Consider the following 17,734-nt stretch of genomic DNA (forward strand, 5'->3'; position numbering starts at 1 on the left):
CTGAACATTTCCCTGTGTGGTTTTGAGCAGCTCCCATACTTTACTGAAGTTGAATACAACGCAGGCACAACACACATTTGCGTGTAATTCTATTTTTTACGATTTGATTTACACGGTACATTTTCTGCAGTGGTGCAGCTGAAGGAATTACAATGAGTCTCTTTGTGTGTTGTGGATGGTTATTGGTGGGTGGAGTCCCTCACTGGGAATGTGAACTGCGCCGAGCCGGTAACTGACATGCGGAAGGGGTGGGTTCCGAGCTCGGAGACAGCGGCCAGTGGCTGGGAAAGCAGAGAGGATTCTCCGCAAGGATGGCTCTCCGAGACGAACTCTTGAAAGTTATCTGGCATGCGTTCACAGCCTTGGATGTTGACAAATGTGGAAAGGTGTCCAAGTCACAACTTAAGGCAAGTTTGAGGTTTTCAGTGAAGTGAGCTGGGTTGGGCTGGCGTGGACTGAGGGAACTGTGATGGGCTGACTGAGCTGGCTGGGCTGAGTGAGCTGGACTGGGCTGAGTGAGCTGGGCTGGGCTGGCGTGAGTTGCAGTGAGCTGGGGTGTGCTGTGATGGGTTGAGTATGCAGGGATGGGCTGTGATGTGCTGGGGTGAGCACAACGGCCTTGAGTGTGCTGGATTAGACTGAGTGAGCTATGATGGGCTGGGGTAGATTGAGTGTGCTGTGATGGGCTGGAATAGACTGTGTGCGCTGTGATGGGCGGGATTGTGCTGTAATGGGCTGGAGTGTGCTGTGATGGGCTGGGGTAGAATGAGTGAGCTGTGATGAGCTGGGGTGGGCTGTGATGGGCTGGGGTAGACTGAGTGTGCTGTGATGGGCTGGGGTAGACTGAGTGAGCTGTGATGGGCTGGAGTGTGCTCTGATGGGACTGGGGTAGACTGAGTGAGCTGTGATGGGCTGGGGTGGGTTGTGATGGCACTGGGGTAGACTGAGTGAGCTGTGATGGGCTGTGATGGGCTGGGGTAGACTGAGTGTGCTGTGATGGGCTGGGGTAGACTGAGTGAGCTGTGATGGGCTGGAGTGTGCTCTGATGGGACTGGGGTAGACTGTGTGTGCTGTGATGGGCTGGGGTAGACTGAGCGTGCTGTGATGTGCTGGGTGGGCTGTGATGGGACTGGGGTAGACTGAGTGAGCTGTGATGGGCTGGAGTGTGCTCTGATGGGACTGGGGTAGACTGAGTGAGCTGTGATGGGCTGGAGTGTGCTGTGATGGGCTGGGGTAGCCTGAGTGTGCTGTGATGGGCTGGGGTAGACTGAGCGTGCTGTGATGTGCTGGGTGGGCTGTGATGGGACTGGGGTAGACTGAGTGTGCTGTGATGGGCTGGAGTATGCTGTGATGGGCTGAGGTAGCCTGAGTGTGCTGTGATGGGCTGGGGTAGACTGAGTGAGCTGTGATGGGCTGAGGTAGACTGAGTGTGCTCTGATTGGCTGATGGGCTGGGGTAGACTGAGTGTGCTGTGATGGGACTGGGGTAGACTGAGTGTGCTGTGATGTGCTGGGTGGGCTGTGATGGGACTGGGGTAGACTGAGTGCGCTGCGATGGGCTGGAGTGTGCTGTGATGGGACTGGGGTAGACTGAGTGTGCTGTGATGTGCTGGGTGGGCTGTGATGGGACTGGGGTAGACTGAGTGTGCTGTGATGGGCTGGAGTGTGCTGTGATGGGCTGGGGTAGACTGAGTGAGCTATGATGGGCTGGAGTGTTCTGTGATGGGACTGGAGTAGACTGAATGTGCTGTGATGGACTGGGGTAGACTGAGTGAGCTGTGATGGGCTGTGATGGGACTGGGGTAGACTGAATGTGCTGTGATGGGCTGTGATGGGACTGGGGTAGACTGAGTGTGCTGTGATGGACTGGGGTAGACTGAGTGAGCTGTGATGGGCTGTGATGGGACTGGGGTAGACTGAATGTGCTGTGATGGGCTGTGATGGGACTGGGGTAGACTGAGTGAGCTGTGATGTGCTGTGATGGGACTAGGGTAGACTGAGTGTGCTGTGATGGGACTGGAGTAGACTGAGTGAGCTATGATGGGCTGTAATGGGACTGGGGTAGACTGAGTGTGCTGTGATGGGCTGTGATGGGACTAGGGTAGACTGAGTGTGCTGTGATGGGCTGGGGTAGACTGAGTGTGCTGCGATGGGCTGGGGTAGACTGAGTGTGCTGTGATGGGCTGGGGTAGACTGCATGTGCTGTGATGGGCTAGGGTAGACTGAGTGTGCTGTGATGGGCTGGAGTGGGCCGTGATGGGCTGGGGTAGACTGAGTGAGCTGTGATGGGCTGGAGTGTGCTGTGATGGGACTGGGGTAGACTGAGTGTGCTGTGATGGGCTGGGTGGGCTGTGATGGGACTGGGGTAGACTGAGTGAGCTGTGATGGGCTGGGTGGGCTGTGATGGGACTGGGGTAGACTGAGTGAGCTGTGATGTGCTGAGATGAGCTGTGATGGGGCTGGGGTGGGGTGGGTTGTGATTTGTTGGGGTAGACAGAGTGTGCTGTGATGAGTTGGAGTGAACTGTGATGGGCTGGTGTAGACTGAGTGTCCTATGATTGGGCTGGGTCAGCTGTGATGGGCTGGGGTAGATTGTGTGCTGTGATGGGCTGGGGTAGACTGAGTGTGCTGTGATGGGCGGGATTGTGCTGTGATGGGCAGGGGTAGACTGAGTGTGCTGTGATGGGCTGGGGTGGGCTGTGATGGGACTGGGGTAGACTGAGTGTGCTGTGATGGGACTGGGGTAGACTGAGTGAGCTGTGAAGGGCTGGGTGGGCTGCGATGGGACTGGGGTAGACTGAGTGAGCTGTGATGTGACTGGGGTAGACTGAGTGAGCTGTGATGGTCTGGATGGGCTGTGATGGGACTGGGGTAGACTGAGTGAGCTGTGATGGGCTGGGTGGGCTGTGATGGGACTAGGGTCGACTGAGTGTGCTGTGATGGGCTGGGTAGGCTGTGATGGGACTGGGGTAGACTGAGTGAGCTGTGATGGGCTGGGGTAGACAGAGTGTGCTGTGATGGGCTGGGGTAGACTGAGCGTGCTGTGATTGGCTGATGGGCTGTGATGGGCTGGGGTAGACTGAGTGAGCTGTGATGGGCTGTGTGGGCTGTGATGGGACTGAGGTAGACTGAGTGAGCTGTGATGGGCTGGGGTAGACTGAGTGTGCTGTGATGGGCTGGGGTAGACTGTGTGTGCTGTGATGTGCTGGGTGGGCTGTGATGGGACTGGGGTAGACTGGGTGTGCTGTGATTGGCTGGGGTAGACTGAGTGAGCTGTGATGGGCTGGGGTAGACTGAGTGTGCTGTGATGGGCTGGGGTAGACTGAGTGTGCTGTGATGGGCTGGAGTAGCTGTGATGGGCTGGGGTAGACTGAGTGTGCTGTGATGGGCTGGGTGAGCTGTGATGGGCTGGGGTAGACTGAGTGTGCTGTGATGGGCTGGGGTAGACTGAGTGTGCTGTGATTGGCTGATGGGCTGGGGTAGACTGAGTGAGCTGTGATGGGCTGTGTGTGCTGTGATGGGACTGGGGTAGACTGAGTGTGCTGTGATGGGCTGGGGTAGACTGAGTGTGCTGTGATGGGCTGTGATGGGACTGGGGTAGACTGAGTGAGTTGTGATGTGCTGGGTGGGCTGTGATGGGACTGGGGTAGACTGAGTGAGCTGTGATGGGCTGGGGTAGACTGAGTGTGCTGTGATGGGCTGGGGTAGACTGAGTGTGCTGTGATGGGCTGTGATGGGACTGGGGTAGACTGAGTGAGCTGTGATGTGCTGGGTGGGCTGTGATGGGACTGGGGTAGACTGAGTGAGCTGTGATGGGCTGGGGTAGACTGAGTGTGCTGTGATGGGCTAGGGTAGACTGTGTGTGCTGTGATGTGCTGGGTAGGCTGTGATGGGACTGGGGTAGACTGAGTGTGCTGTGATTCGCTGGGGTAGACTGAGTGAGCTGTGATGGGCTGGGGTAGACTGAGTGTGCTGTGATGGGCTGGGGTAGACTGAGTGTGCTGTGATGGGCTGGAGTTGCTGTGATGAGCTGGGGTAGACTGAGTGTGCTGTGATGGGCTGGGGTAGACTGAGTGTGCTGTGATGGGCTGGGGTAGACTGAGTGTGCTGTGATGGGCTGGGACAGCTGTGATGGGCTGGGGTAGACTGAGTGCGCTGTGATGGGCTGGGGTGGGCTGTGATGGGACTGGGGTAGACTGAGTGTGCTGTGATGGGCTGGGGTAGACTGAGTGTGCTGTGATGGGCTGGGTGGGCTGTGATGGGACTGGGGTAGACTGAGTGAGCTGTGATGGGCTGGTGTAGACTGAGGGTGCTGTGATGGGCTGCGGTAGACTGAGTGTGCTGTGATTGGCTGGGTCAGCTGTGATGGGCTGCGGGAGACTGAGTGTGCTGTGACGGGGCTGGGGTAGACTGAGTGTGCTGTGATGGGCTGGGGTAGACTGAGTGTGCTGTGATGTCTGGGGTAGACTGAGTGGGCTGTGATGGTACTGGGGTAGACTGAGTGTGCTGTGATGGGGTGGGTGGGCTGTGATGGACTGGGGTAGACTGAGTGAGCTGTGATGGAACTGGGGTAGACTGAGTGAGCTGTGATGGGCTGGTGTAGACTCAGTGTGCTGTGATGGGCTGGGGTAGACTGAGTGGGCTGGGGTAGACTGAGTGTGCTGTGATTGGGTGGGTCAGCTGTGATGGGCTGCGGTAGACTGAGTGTGCTGTGACGGGGCTGGGGTAGACTGAGTGTGCTGTGATGGGCTGGGGTAGACTGAGTGAGCTGTGATGGGCTGGGGTAGACTGAGTGTGCTGTGATGGGCTGGGGTAGACTGAGTGTGCTTGAGTTGCTGTGATGGGATGGGGTAGACTGAGTGTGCTGTGATGGGCTGGGTCGGCTGTGATGGGCTGGGGTAGACTGAATGTGCTGTGATGGGCTGGGGTAGACTGAGTGTGCTGTGATTGGCTGATGGGCTGTGATGGGCTGGGGTAGACTGAGTTTGCTGTGATTGGCTGATGGGCTGTGATGTGCTGGGGTAGACTGAGTGAGCTGTGATGGGACTGGGGTAGACTGAGTGTGCTGTGATGGGACTGGGGTAGACTGAGTGTGCTGTGATGGGGCTGGGTAGACTGAGTGCTGTGATGGGCTGAGTGGGCTGTGATTGGCTGGGGTAGACGGAGTGTGCTGTGATGGGCTGGGTAGACGGAGTGTGCTGTGATGGGCTGGGGTAGACTGAGTGTGCTGTGATGGGCTGGGGTAGACGGAGTGTGCTGTGATGGGCTGGGGTAGACGGAGTGTGCTGTGATGGGCTGGAGTGTGCTGTGATGGGCTGGGGTAGATGGAGTGTGCTATGATGGGTTGGAGTGGATTGCATGAGCTCTGGTGGGCTGAGTGTGCTGTGATAGGCAGGGCAGGCTGTGATGGGTTGGGGTGGGCTGTGATATGTTGGAGTTGGCTGTGAGCTGTGATGGGCTCGGGTGGGCTGAGCGGGTTCTGCTGTATGGTGATGGACTGTGCCTAGATGAGAAGGCTGTTCTGCATGTTTTATGTTGAGTGAGACACCAATTCCTTCTCTCCCTGGGCAAAGAGCTGTCAGCTGCTGCAAGACATTGCTTAATGTTACCCGTAAACACCAGTTCCATTTCCCACCAAGGCTGTGGAATTTGGTATCTAACATCGGAAATGGGATTTGAAATCAACGTGGCTAAGATGTTTAAACAATTGCATAAATGTTTGAGGGATTGTGTTTGGTGAAAGCTGAAACATAATTTGCCTTTTAAAGGAATTAAATTCGAAAAATGTTATACTTTGAAGTTATTTTCAAAGTTCATTCACTCGTGTGATTCTTTTTGTAAAAAAAGTAGCTGATTAAGAGATTTATTTAATCTTTATAGAGGGTTTATAAAATGTGTTTTGGGCTGGGAATAACGGGCTTAATTTCTGGTCTGTCTGGTTAAGGTCTTTTTGGGTGGTGTCCTGTTTTGAGATGTATTCATGGATGGTAACGGCCAGATAGTTACTGTATTATGTAGAGTATGTGTGTTTGTTGTCTGATGCATTTAACTGCTGCAGGGCACTGAGAATCTTGGGCTGTGGTGAAACTGCTTCTTCGAGTGGAACTCCTGTGTATTGCACCCAGAGATATGTGTAATCAGGAAGTTAAGTAAATACACGGCTTAATATGTTGAGGAAAGGTGGACTCAAATGCATTAGTCAGCTGTGGCTCAATATTCTCACTCTTTTACTCCCACCTCGTCAACCCTGTGACTGAATACATCTCAGCTCATTATAGTGTCTCTGCAGACAGGCTAAAGAAATGCAAATTTCCTGCTGGTTATATATTTATCCTGACTTGAAACTTACACTGTAGTTTCCCGTGCTTTTTAGAACTGATCTATGAAAGTCACATTAACAAATTAAATGTTCCGTGATTGCAACTTATTCAACATGCTATGCTAGATGGTCTGGCATGTTTAATTTTCATGCTGAAAGAAGAAACACCTTGAAAGTTGGTGCTTTACTTGGACCCTGTGTGTTTATGCCCAGTGCAATATCCATTGTAACTTTCTTGAGTGACCACAGATGAGGCCGAGTCAAGTGGGTAAGAGAAACTAATTTTATTACAAAGTTATAGTATGTACAATAATCTCCAGATCCCAGCCGGGTGCGAGGTGTCAGTTCCAAACATGGCCTACTTTTATCTTGCAGGTTATCAGTGTCGGTGGACTCCCCGCCCCTCAGCAGGGGAGCTCGCACTCAGCGGGCCTCACGGGGAGGATATTCGCTTGTGCGGGTTATTACATCCCCCCCAAAAAAAGTCTGAAGACACTTCCGAGTAGGAGGATGTCTGTGCCCCTTCGCTCGTGGCTGCGCCTCCGGCACCTGCTGGGTCGGACCAGGCGCCGTCTACCTGCAACGTGACCACACCGAAAGCTGTGGTGGGGGTACCATTGGTGGCTGCTGAACGGCTGGTCCCCGGGGATCTTCAACACCTGGGGCTCCATGTCGGAATCCGTACCAACGACCTCCCGCATCTCTGTATCCTGTCACCCTTGGGGCAGCGCTCTCGAGTCTCAGTGTTGGAGCAGGTTGGACAGTAGTTGGCTGCTCCTGAGGAGACCTGTGCTCTAACGGTCTCCTGTTTCTGGTTTGACCGACGTGTTTTTCCATGATGTGAACTTGGTATGATACCGGCCAGATCTGACGAAGGACCGTTCCTGAGATCCACTGGGTGCCGCCTGCCAAGTTCCAAATATAGACTGCGTCACCTGGTACATACGGTCTGTACCGAGTCGCACGAGTATGCAGCAAACTACCCAGTCTTCAGAACAGTGACCACGACACCACACAACCCTGCCATGGCAATCTCTGCAAGACGTGCCAGATCATCGACATGGATACCACTATTACACGTGAGAACACCACCCATCAGGTACGCGGTACATACTCGTGCGACTCGGCCAACGTTGTCTACCTCATACGCTGCAGGAAAGGATGTCCCGAAGCGTGGTACATTGGCGAGACCATGCAGACGCTGCGACAACGAATGAACGGACATCGCGCAACAATCACCAGGCAGGAATGTTCCCTTCCAGTCGGGGAACACTTCAGCAGTCAAGGGCATTCAGCCTCTGATCTCCGGGTAAGCGTTCTCCAAGGCGGCCTTCAGGACCCGCGACAACGCAGAATCGCTGAGCAGAAACTTATAGCCAAGTTCCGCACACATGAGTGCGGCCTCAACCGGGACCTGGGATTCATGTCGCATTACATTCATCCCCCACCATCTGGCCTGCAAAATCCTACCAACTGTCCTGGCTTGGTACAATTCACACCTCTTTAACCTGGGGTTACCCCATCTCTGGATCTGTAAAGATTTAATCACCTGCTAATGCTCGCATTCCAAGCATTGTTTGGCATCTTTGAATTTGTCTATATATGTGTTTCTGGAACAGACCTCTTCATTCACCTGAGGAAGGAGCAGCGCTCCGAAAGCTAGTGACATCGAAACAAACCTGTTGGACTTTAACCTGGTGTTGTAAGACTTCGCACTGTCTTAACTTTAGCAAATGCTTCTTCCTGTTGAGCTCTCCACGCCCAGTCCTGATTTGTTTTTTTAGCAAGAGGTGGGGGAGGGGGCAACATAGGTGCGACACTGGGGATGAATTTCCATAGTTTACTAACCCTAGGAAGGAACGCAGTTCGGTGGTGTTCGCAGGTGTAGGGTCTTGCTAGATAGCCCTCACTGGTTCCGCGACAGGGTGCAAACCATCCCGGTCCAAATGGTAACCCAGATAAATTACCTTCTTCGCGTTGTAGGCAAACGCCCGTCTCCGAGAAGCGGCAGAGAACCTCATCCAAATTGCTCGGGTGCTCCTGATCCGATGTTCCAGTGATCAAGATGTTGTTGAGGTAAACCTCCACATGGGCAATCCGTGCAGTATATTTTCCATGACAATATGCCAGAGGGCAGCCTGGAATATCCATAAAAGCCCCTATGGATATTGATAGTGACATATTTCTAGGATGTGGGGTCCAATTCAAGCTGGAGATATGCATGGCTCATGTCTAATTTTGTGAATGAATGACCGCCTGATAGCTTGGCATATAAATCTTCGATGTGGGGCTTTGGGTATCTATCCAACCTGGAAACTCTATTCACCATCAGCTTGTAGTCACGGCAGAGTCTCACTGTCTTGTACGGTTTAAGCACGAAATCATCGGCATCGCCCAATCGACGAACCGTACCAGCTGGATGATCCAGCCGGCTTAACCCAGCGTCGACCTTTTCTATTCGCGCACAAGGGACCAGGCGGGCCCTGAAATATTTTGGCGGCGCATCTGGGTCCCCCTGAATCTTTGCCATGGCTCCCAAAGTTTTTCCTAATCCTGCCTGGAAAGCCTCAGGGTACTTCCCCAGCACCACGGAGAGGCCACCAGGCCCCATCTGGAATATTTGTTGCCAGTTCAGGTTGAGACTCTGCAACCAGTCGCGGCTAACAGGCAGGGGCCGTGTCCATTCACTACGATTAGCGGGAGTCTTCCCGACTGTTGCCTGTAAATCACTGGGGTTATTGTGATCTCCGCAATTGTGAGTGGCTCACCCGCATGCGTTGCCAACCTCGCCTCCGTGTCTTGCACATTCAATCGTTGAATCCCAGATTTTATGCTGTCCATCGTCTGCGGCCCAATGATTGAAACTGCAGGATCTGTATCAAGTTCCATCTCTAAAGGGTGATTGTTGACTCACAAGGTGATCCAGATGGGGGCCACTCTGGGTGCTGTGATGCAATTTAACTGCACACAATCCTCATCCTGCCAGTCAATGTGGTAAGTACCGGCCTGGGCTGGTGCCTAGCTCTGTTGGGGCGGTGGAGCTGCTAGTTACTTTGAGATTTGTGTTCCCTGCGGTTTCTACGTCTGCACATCCCGCATTGCCTGGACTCCCCTTGTACTGGCTTCAGGGAGGAATCACGCCTGGTTGCCTTGATCTTGGACTGTCAGACCAGGCCCTTAGGATTATTTGTCCAGGGTGGGTTTTCCGTCCAGATGGGGCGGCCTGAACGCCGGAGGGCTCGCGCTCCAACACAGTGTTCACCTCCACACCCGAGATTTCCTGCACCCCTTTTCAGCACTCACACTTGATAGTGAAATCTGCACGGTCTGCTGTACGCCTAAAGATTGTCTGCCAAAAAGTTCCTTTGGGTTGCCATATTATTGACGCCACAGACTAGGCGGTCTTGGATAGGGAAAGAAAAAAACACACAAATGAGCATAGTCCTTAGGTGGAGAGGGTGGGGTGGTCAGCTGGAGAGGCATTGGAGGTGGGTCATGTGGTCAGGCGGAGGGACATTGGAGGAGGGTGATGTGGTCAGGCGGAGGGACATTGGAGGAGGGTGATGTGGTCAGGCAGAGGGACATTGGAGGAGGGTGATGTGGTCAGGCGGAGGGACATTGGAGGAGGGTGGTGTGGTCATGCGGAGGGACATTGGAGGAGGGTCATGTGGTCAGGCGGAGGGACATTGAAGGAGGGTGATGTGGTCAGGCGGAGGGACATTGGAGGAGGGTCGTGTGGTCAGGCGGAGGGACATTGGAGGAGGGTGGTGTGGTCAGGCAGAGAGGCATTGGAGGAGGGTGATGTGATCAGGCGGAGGGACATTGGAGGAGGGTCATGTGGTCAGACGGAGGGACAGTGGAGGGGGGTGATGTGGTCAGGTAGAGGGACATTGGAGGAGGGTGATGTGGTCAGGCGGAGGGACATTGGAGGAGGGTGGTGTGGTCAGGCGGAGGGACATTGGAGGAGGATCATTTGGTCAGGTGGAGGAACATTGGAGGAGGGTCATGTGGTCAGGCGGAGGGACTTTGGAGGAGGGTGGTGTGGTCAGGTGGAGAGGCATTGGAGGTGGGTGGTGTGGTCAAATGGAGGGACATTGGAGGAGGGTCATGTGGTCAGGCGGAGGGATATTGGAGGAGGGTGATGTGGTCAGGTGGAGGGACATTGGAGGAGGGTCATGTGGTCAGACGGAGGGACATTGGAGGAGGGTGGTGTGGTCAGGCGGAGGGACATTGGAGGCGGGTGGTGTGGTCAGGGGGAGAGGCATTGGAGGAGGGTGGTGTGGTCAGGCGGAGAGGCATTGGAGGAGGGTGGTATGGTCAAACGGAGGGACATTGGAGGAGCGTCATGTGGTCAGGCTGAGGGACAGTGGAGGAGGGTCATGTGGTCAGGCGGAGGGACATTGGAGGAGGGTGGTGTGGTCAGGCGGAGGGACATTGGAGGAGCGTCATGTGGTCAGGCTGAGGGACATTGGAGGAGGGTCATGTGATTAGGCGGAGGGACATTGGAGGAAGGTGGTGTGGTCAGGCGGAGGGACATCGGAGGAGGGTCATGTGGTCAGGCGGAGGGACATTGGAGGAGGGTCATGTGGTCAGGCAGAGGGACATTTGAGGAGGGTCATATGGTCTGGCGGAGGGACTTTGGAGGAGGGTGGTGTGGTCAGGCGGAGGGACACTGGAGGCCGGTGGTGTGGTCAGGCGGAGAGGCATTGAAGGAGGGTGGTGTGGTCAAACGGAGGGACATTGGAGGAGTGTGATGTGGTCAGGCGGAGAGGCATTGGAGGCGGGTGGTGTGGTCAGGCGGCGGGACATTGGAGGAGGGTGGTGTGGTCAGGCGGAGGGACATTGGAGGTGGGTGATGTGGTCAGGCGGAGGGACATTGGAGGTGGGTGATGTGGTCAGGCGGAGGGACATTGGAGGTTGGTGATGTGGTCAGGCGGAGGGACATTGGAGGAGGGTGGTGTGGTCAGGCGGAGGGACATTGCAGATGGGTGGTGTGGTCAGGCGGAGAGGCATTGGAGGAGGGTGATGTGGTCAGGCGGAGGGACATTGGAGGAGGGTGATGTGGTCAGGCGGAGGGACATTGGAGGTGGGTGATGTGGTCAGGTGGAGGGACATTGGAGGTGGGTGATGTGGTCAAACGGAGGGTCATTGATGGAGGGTCATGTGATCAGGCGGAGGGACATTGGAGGAGGGTCATGTGGTCAGGCGGAGGGACATTGGAGGAGGGTGGTATGGTCAGGTGGAGGGACATTGGAGGAGGGTGATGTGCTCAGGCGGAGGGACATTGGAGGCAGGTGGTGTGGTCAGGCGGATAGGCATTGGTGGAGGGTGGTGTGGTCAGGCGGAGGGACATTGGAGGAGGGTGGTGTGGTCAGACAGAGGGACATTGGAGGAGGGTGGTGTGGTCAGACAGAGGGACATTGGAGGAGGGTGATGTGGTCAGGCGGAGGGACATTGGAGGAGAGTGGTGTGGTCAGGCGGAGGGACAGTGGAGGGGGGTGATGTGGTCAGGTAGAGGGACATTGGAGGAGGGTGATGTGGTTAGGCGGAGGGACATTGGAGGAGGGTGGTGTGGTCAGGCGGAGGGACATTGGAGGAAGGTGATGTGGTCAGGCGGAGGGATATTGGAGGAGGGTGATGTGGTCAGGCGGAGGGACATTGCAGGAGGGTGGTGTGGTCAGGTGGAGGGACATTGGAGGAAGGTGGTGTGGTCAAGCGGAGGGACATTGGAGGAGGGTGATGTGGTCAGGCGGAGGGACATTGGAGGAGGATGATGTGGTCAGACGGAGGGACATTGGAGGAGGGTGATGTGGTCAGGCGGTGGGACATTGGAGGAGTGTGCTGTGGTCAGGCGGTGGGACATTGTAGGAGCGTGGTGTGGTCAGGCGGAGGGACATTGGGGGAGGGTGACGTGGTCAGGCGGAGGGATATTGGAGGAGGGTGATGTGGTCAGGCGGAGGGATATTGGAGGAGGGTGGTGTGGTCAGGCGGAGGGATATTGAAGGAGGGTGGTGTGATCAGGCAGAGGGACATTGGAGGAGGGTGGTGTGGTCAGGCAGAGGGATATTGGAGGAGGGTGGTGTGGTCAGGCGGAGGAACATTGGAGGAGGGTGATGTAGTCAGCCACAGCAAAGGCTCCAAACAAGTTGAGAAGATGAAGACGGGGTAGTTTACCGATGAAGCTGGAAAGGTGATTGCCTATTGATTAGTTAGTTGTTGGCAGAAATAGAGATAGATTTACAGAGCGATTAGAAATGCTGTTCAATCAATAGCATTCAGTAGGCATTTATCATAGATTATCATAGAATTTACAGTGCAGAAGGAGGCCATTCGGCCCATCGTGTCCGCACCGGCTCTTGGAAAGAGCACCCTAGCCATAGGTCAACACCTCCACCCTATCCCCACAACCCAGTAACCCCACCCAACACCAAGGACAATACCAATAATGGGGTTTGCTACAAATGATAGTCCTACCAGCGAAGAGTAACAGAATGGTTTGAAAATCGGTTGAGGTTTGGGGGGAGAGGGAAAAAGAGATAAAGCTATCTAATGTTTGTTGTTTGGAGAAGGGTTGGAAATGATATGCATTAGAGATCAGAGCTGGTTTCTTAGTTATATGTAGATGACATACATGGCTTTGGATGAGCATAGAACATACAGTGCAGAAGGAGGTCATTCAGCCCATTAAGTCTGCGCCGACCCACTTGAGCCCTCACTTCTACCCTATCCCCGTAACTCAATAACCTCTCCTAACCTTTTTTGGACACTAAGGGCAGTTTATCATGGCCAATCCACCTAACCTGCATGTCTTTGGACTGTGGGAGGAAACCGGAGCACCTGGAGGAAACCCACGCACACACGGAGAGAACGTGCAGACTCCTCAGAGACAGTGACCCAGCGGGGAATCGAACCAGGGACCCTGGCGCTGTGAGGCAACAGTGCCAACCATTGTGCTACCTTGCCCCCCTAAAGGGGGGGAAGGATCCAACAGAAAGTTCTCCAACCAAGTGCTAGAAAGGTGCTATATGCCTTTAGATTCAAAAACATTGGGCGGCATTCTCCAGTCCCGACGGCGAAATCACATTCAGCGATCGGCCGGAGAATACCCGATTCCAACCAAATCGGCGAAGCGCCGCTTTCGCGATGCTCCGCTGATGTTACGCCGCAGGGCGTTGCCTGAGGCCCACGCCCCGATGTTCGCCCCCGTCCGGCCGAGTTTCCGACGCACTGTTGAGGGTTGGTCTGGGGCTCGCGAGCTGACCAAAGGGGGGGCACTATTTCGCAGGCCGTGTCTCGGCAATTCTCCGGGCTCTCTTGACAGCTAGAGCCGGGTGCTCTACACTGCCGGCATGCATGCCCCCAGCTACACGGAGGATCGTGGCCGTTTTGCGCTGAATGTCCGGTGTGAGGACATAGCCGCACAACCGGAGAATCCAGCCCATCATCTCTGAATGTAAGTCTCAAGGCTATTAAAAAGGTGAAACAAACCGTATAAATTGGGAGAGCATGGGCGAGATTCTCCGACCCCCCGCCGGGTCGGAGAATCGCCGGGGGCTGGCGTGAATCCCGCCCCTGCTGGTTGCCGAAGTCTCCGGCACCGGGGATTCGGCGGGTGCGGGTATCGCGCCGCGCCGGTTGGCGGGCCCCCCCCCCCGCTCGATTCTCCGGCCCGGATGGGCCAAAGTCCCGCCGCTAAAATGCCTGTCCAGCCGGCGTAAATTAAACCACCTACCTTACCGGCGGGACAAGGCGGCGCGGGCGGGCTCCGGGGTCCTGGGGGGGGGGGCGCGGGGCGATCTGGCCCCGGGAGGTGCCCCCACGGTGGCCTGGCCCGCGATCGGGGCCCACCGATCCGCGGGCGGGTCTGTGCCGTGGGGGCACTCTTTCCCTTCCACCTCCGCCACGGTCTCCACCATGGCGGAGGCGGAAGAGACTCCCTCCACTGCGCATGCGCAGGAATGCCGTCAGCGGCCACTGACGCTCCTGCGCATGCGCCGCCCGGAGATGTCATTTCCGCGCCAGGTGGCGGGGCACCAAAGGCCTTTTCCGCCAGTTGGCGGGGCGGAAATTCGTCCAGCGCCGACCTAGCCCCTCAATGTTGGGGCTCGGCCCCCAAAGATGCGGAGCATTCCGCACCTTTGGGGCGGCGCGATGCCCGTCTGATTTGCGCCGTTTTGGGCGCCAGTCGGCGGACATCGCGCCGTTTCCGGAGAATTTCGCCCCTCAAAATAATTATACAAGGCAATTCTTTAGGACATTTTGTTAATTTGAACAGCCAATTGCTCAAATGGCCATGAAATCATCTCGTGTTGATTCTCTAACTTGATGTCAGGTTGATTCTCTAACTTGATGTCAGGTTAAGAGACTATGGTTAGGAGGAGAGTTTTGATATTCTGGAACTATTTGAACTGGAGCTGAAACTACTGAGGGGCGATTTGAAATTAAAACAGAAAATGCTGGACAAACTTAGCAGGCTTGGCAGCGTCTTGGAGAGAAAAACACATTGAACATTTCGAGTTCGTATAATTTCTTCAGAGCTAAGGAGAGGGAGAAATGTGATGGATTTCATACGGCCTATGAGGGGATGGTGGAATTCAAGCAAAATGTGAAAGATGAGAGCTGGGTGAGATTACACAGATGGTAGAAGACAAAGGAAGTGTTAATGGCAGTTTTAATGACTACAGAAGATGCTGCGTGTGGATAGAGTTAAAATAGCAGAGTGTGGTAATAGGAGAACGAAGGTCAGTGTTTTGTGAAAGCAAAACTTTTGAGATGGTAAATTTGATTTTTTTAAACATATTTATGAATTTTTTTGATGGTGATGCGACCATCAATTCACGCGAGACCGAGAGTTGAAGTGAACAGTGGCTTTAATCGACTAGAACAGTGCCTGCCTGCGATTGCTCTGCTAGTGAGAGCCGCCTACAGGGCTGCTGCTCTTTCTACCTCCCCTCAAGGGGGCAGAGCCAGGGGCGGAGCCCATAAGGGCACCAACATAATACATTCTATGTAATATCGTACAATGCTCCATAGGTGGAGCCCACATGGGCAACAGCGTGATACAGTGTAATGCATGGTGAATGGTTAGCAGAATACGTTCACCACAGATGGGTGAACTGCTGTTATTTTCTATGTTTGGGGTGTCAGTATTGTTGGCTGATTGATTTAACGTGATGTGGCAATGCCGGCATTGGACTGGGGGAGCACAGTAAGAAGTCTTACAACACCAGGTTAAAGTCCAACAGGTTTGTTTTGAATCACTAGCTTTCGGAGCGCTGCTCCTTCCTCAGGTGAAGGAACCCCGGTTCACCCCTTCACCTGAGGCAGGAGCTGTGCTCCGAAAGCTAGTGATTCGAAACAAACCTGTTCATTTTAAAGTGGCCACAGTGAGGAGAGAAGTTAGGAATTCTTGCTTTTTGGAGGGAATTGTTGGAGCAGGGAATGCTTTATTACCAAAGACCACAAGAAATAGAAGCAGGAATAGGCCACCAGGTCCTTCAAGGCTGCCCCGCCATTCAATACGATCACGCCGGCCTCAACTCCTTTTCTGTGCCATTTCCCCATAGCTTTTATTCCTCGATCTATCAAATACTTATCCATCTGCGCTTTAAATACTCCTAATGATCCTGCCTCCAGCACCTTCCGGGAAGACTGAGAATTCCAGAGATCCACCACACTCTGTGAGAAATTTCTACGCATTTCGATTTTAAGTGACCGGCCCTCTTTATCTTGTAGCTATCTTGTTTGAGACTTTTCCACTACTGAAAACATCTCACCAGCTCCCCTGTCAAGCCCCCTCAGGATCTCATGTTTGAATAAGGTCACCCCTCACTCAGACAGAGGAATACAGACAGAGACTATTTAGTCTCTCTTGAAAGGGCAACCCTCATATCCCAGGAATATAAAGGTAAGGAAGTGTTGCTGCTTCTATACAAAGCATTGGTGAGACTGCACCTGGAGCATTGTGCATAATTTTGGTCCCCTTATTTGAGGAAAGATGTAGTGGCATTGGAGGCAGTTCAGAGGAGGTTCACTAGATTGATTCCAGAGATGAGGGGGTTTGCCGTATGAAGAGAGATTGAACCAATTAGGCCTAGACTCTCTAGAGTTTAGAAGAATGAGGAGAGATCTAATTGAGGTATACAAGATAGTAAACGGTAGGGATAAAGTAGACGTAGAGTGGATGGTTCACCTTGTGGGGCATTCTAAAACGAGAGGTCATAATCTTAGGATAAGAGGTGGCAAATTTAAAACAGAGATGAAAAGAAACTACTTCTCCCAGAGCGTTGTGAATCTGTGGAATTCATTACCCCAGAGTGCGGTGGATGCTGCGACAGTGAGTAAATTTAAGGAGGGGTTAGACAGATTTTTAATTGGTTGAAGGGTTATGGAGAACGGGCCATTTGGTGGAGTTACGGCCACGATGAGATCAGCCATGGGCCAAATGGCCTAATTATGCTCCTATATTTTATGAACTTTTGAATTAGCCTGGTAAATCTTCTTTGGACTGCCTCTAATGTTGCTGTATCCTTTTTTGGGTAAGGGGACCAAAACTATACACCGTATTCTAGGTGAGGCCTTGTACAATTGCAACAAAACCTTCCTATTTTTATACTCTAACCCAGGCATTGTCAAACTCGGCGGCACGACCCGCGGGTGGGTCGCGGGACGGCGTCGGGAGGGTCGCGGAGCCGTCCGTTGCGGCGCTCCCGATCGCGCAAATCTGCGCGCAACAGCCGCAGCAGCCGGCTGTTAATAACGCCGGCTGCAAGCGGCCTTCAAAATGGCCACAATCATGTAAACAAAATGCAGGCGCAAAACTATGCGCATGCACGCCTGTGATCGGGCACGCATGCGCAGTGCGGACGCTTTTTTTTTAAACGGTCGCAGCTTTTTGTTTTACAAGTTCGGCGGGGTTTTATTCATTTATTTTATTCATTTAATTTTTATTTTTTTCATTTATTTTATTCATTTTTTTTTACAAGTTTGGGGGGGGGTTTATTTGATAAAATTTTACAGGAAAAAAATGCAGAACTTTGGACAGATGGAGACACCATATGTTCCGACACCGGAAGGCTTCACCTTCATCCAACAGGTTGCATTGGAGGAGCGTGTACGAGGGCCAGACGGACCCAAAACCATTTCCTCCATTTTTGTCAGCAGCAAACAAGGTAAGAGAAAATGGTGGGTGGCGCAGGTCGGCCGGCGTGGGTCGTGAAGGTCGGCCGGGTTGGGTCCCGAAGGTTGGCCGGTTGGTAAAAATGGGTCCCCGGAAAAAAAGTTTGAGGAACCCTGCTCTAACCCCCTTGCAAAAAAGGCCAAAATGGAGTTTGCCTTCTTGTTGCACTTGCTTGCTAGCTTTTTGTGATTCATGCACTAGAACACCTAGATCCCTCTGTACTTCACTCGCCCGCAG

At 53.7% G+C, this 17,734-nt stretch overlaps 1 protein-coding gene across 2 annotated transcripts in view; it reads left to right on the top strand.

Moving 5' to 3' along the window:
* The first annotated feature begins 212 nt into the window (after positions 1-212).
* The window catches only part of LOC140384635 (switch-associated protein 70-like), a 297,297-nt gene continuing 279,775 nt past the window's right edge, over positions 213-17,734 (top strand). The window contains exon 1 of one of the 2 annotated variants that reach the window (XM_072466523.1): positions 213-407. In XM_072466523.1, the coding sequence (XP_072322624.1) occupies positions 312-407 (96 nt within the window). In that variant the 5' untranslated portion in view covers positions 213-311. The remainder of the gene's footprint in view (positions 408-17,734) is intronic. The other variant, XM_072466524.1, reaches the window with a different exon arrangement.

This window comes from Scyliorhinus torazame, chromosome 10 (assembly GCF_047496885.1).
Source record: "Scyliorhinus torazame isolate Kashiwa2021f chromosome 10, sScyTor2.1, whole genome shotgun sequence".
Taxonomy (NCBI): Eukaryota; Metazoa; Chordata; class Chondrichthyes; order Carcharhiniformes; family Scyliorhinidae; genus Scyliorhinus; species Scyliorhinus torazame.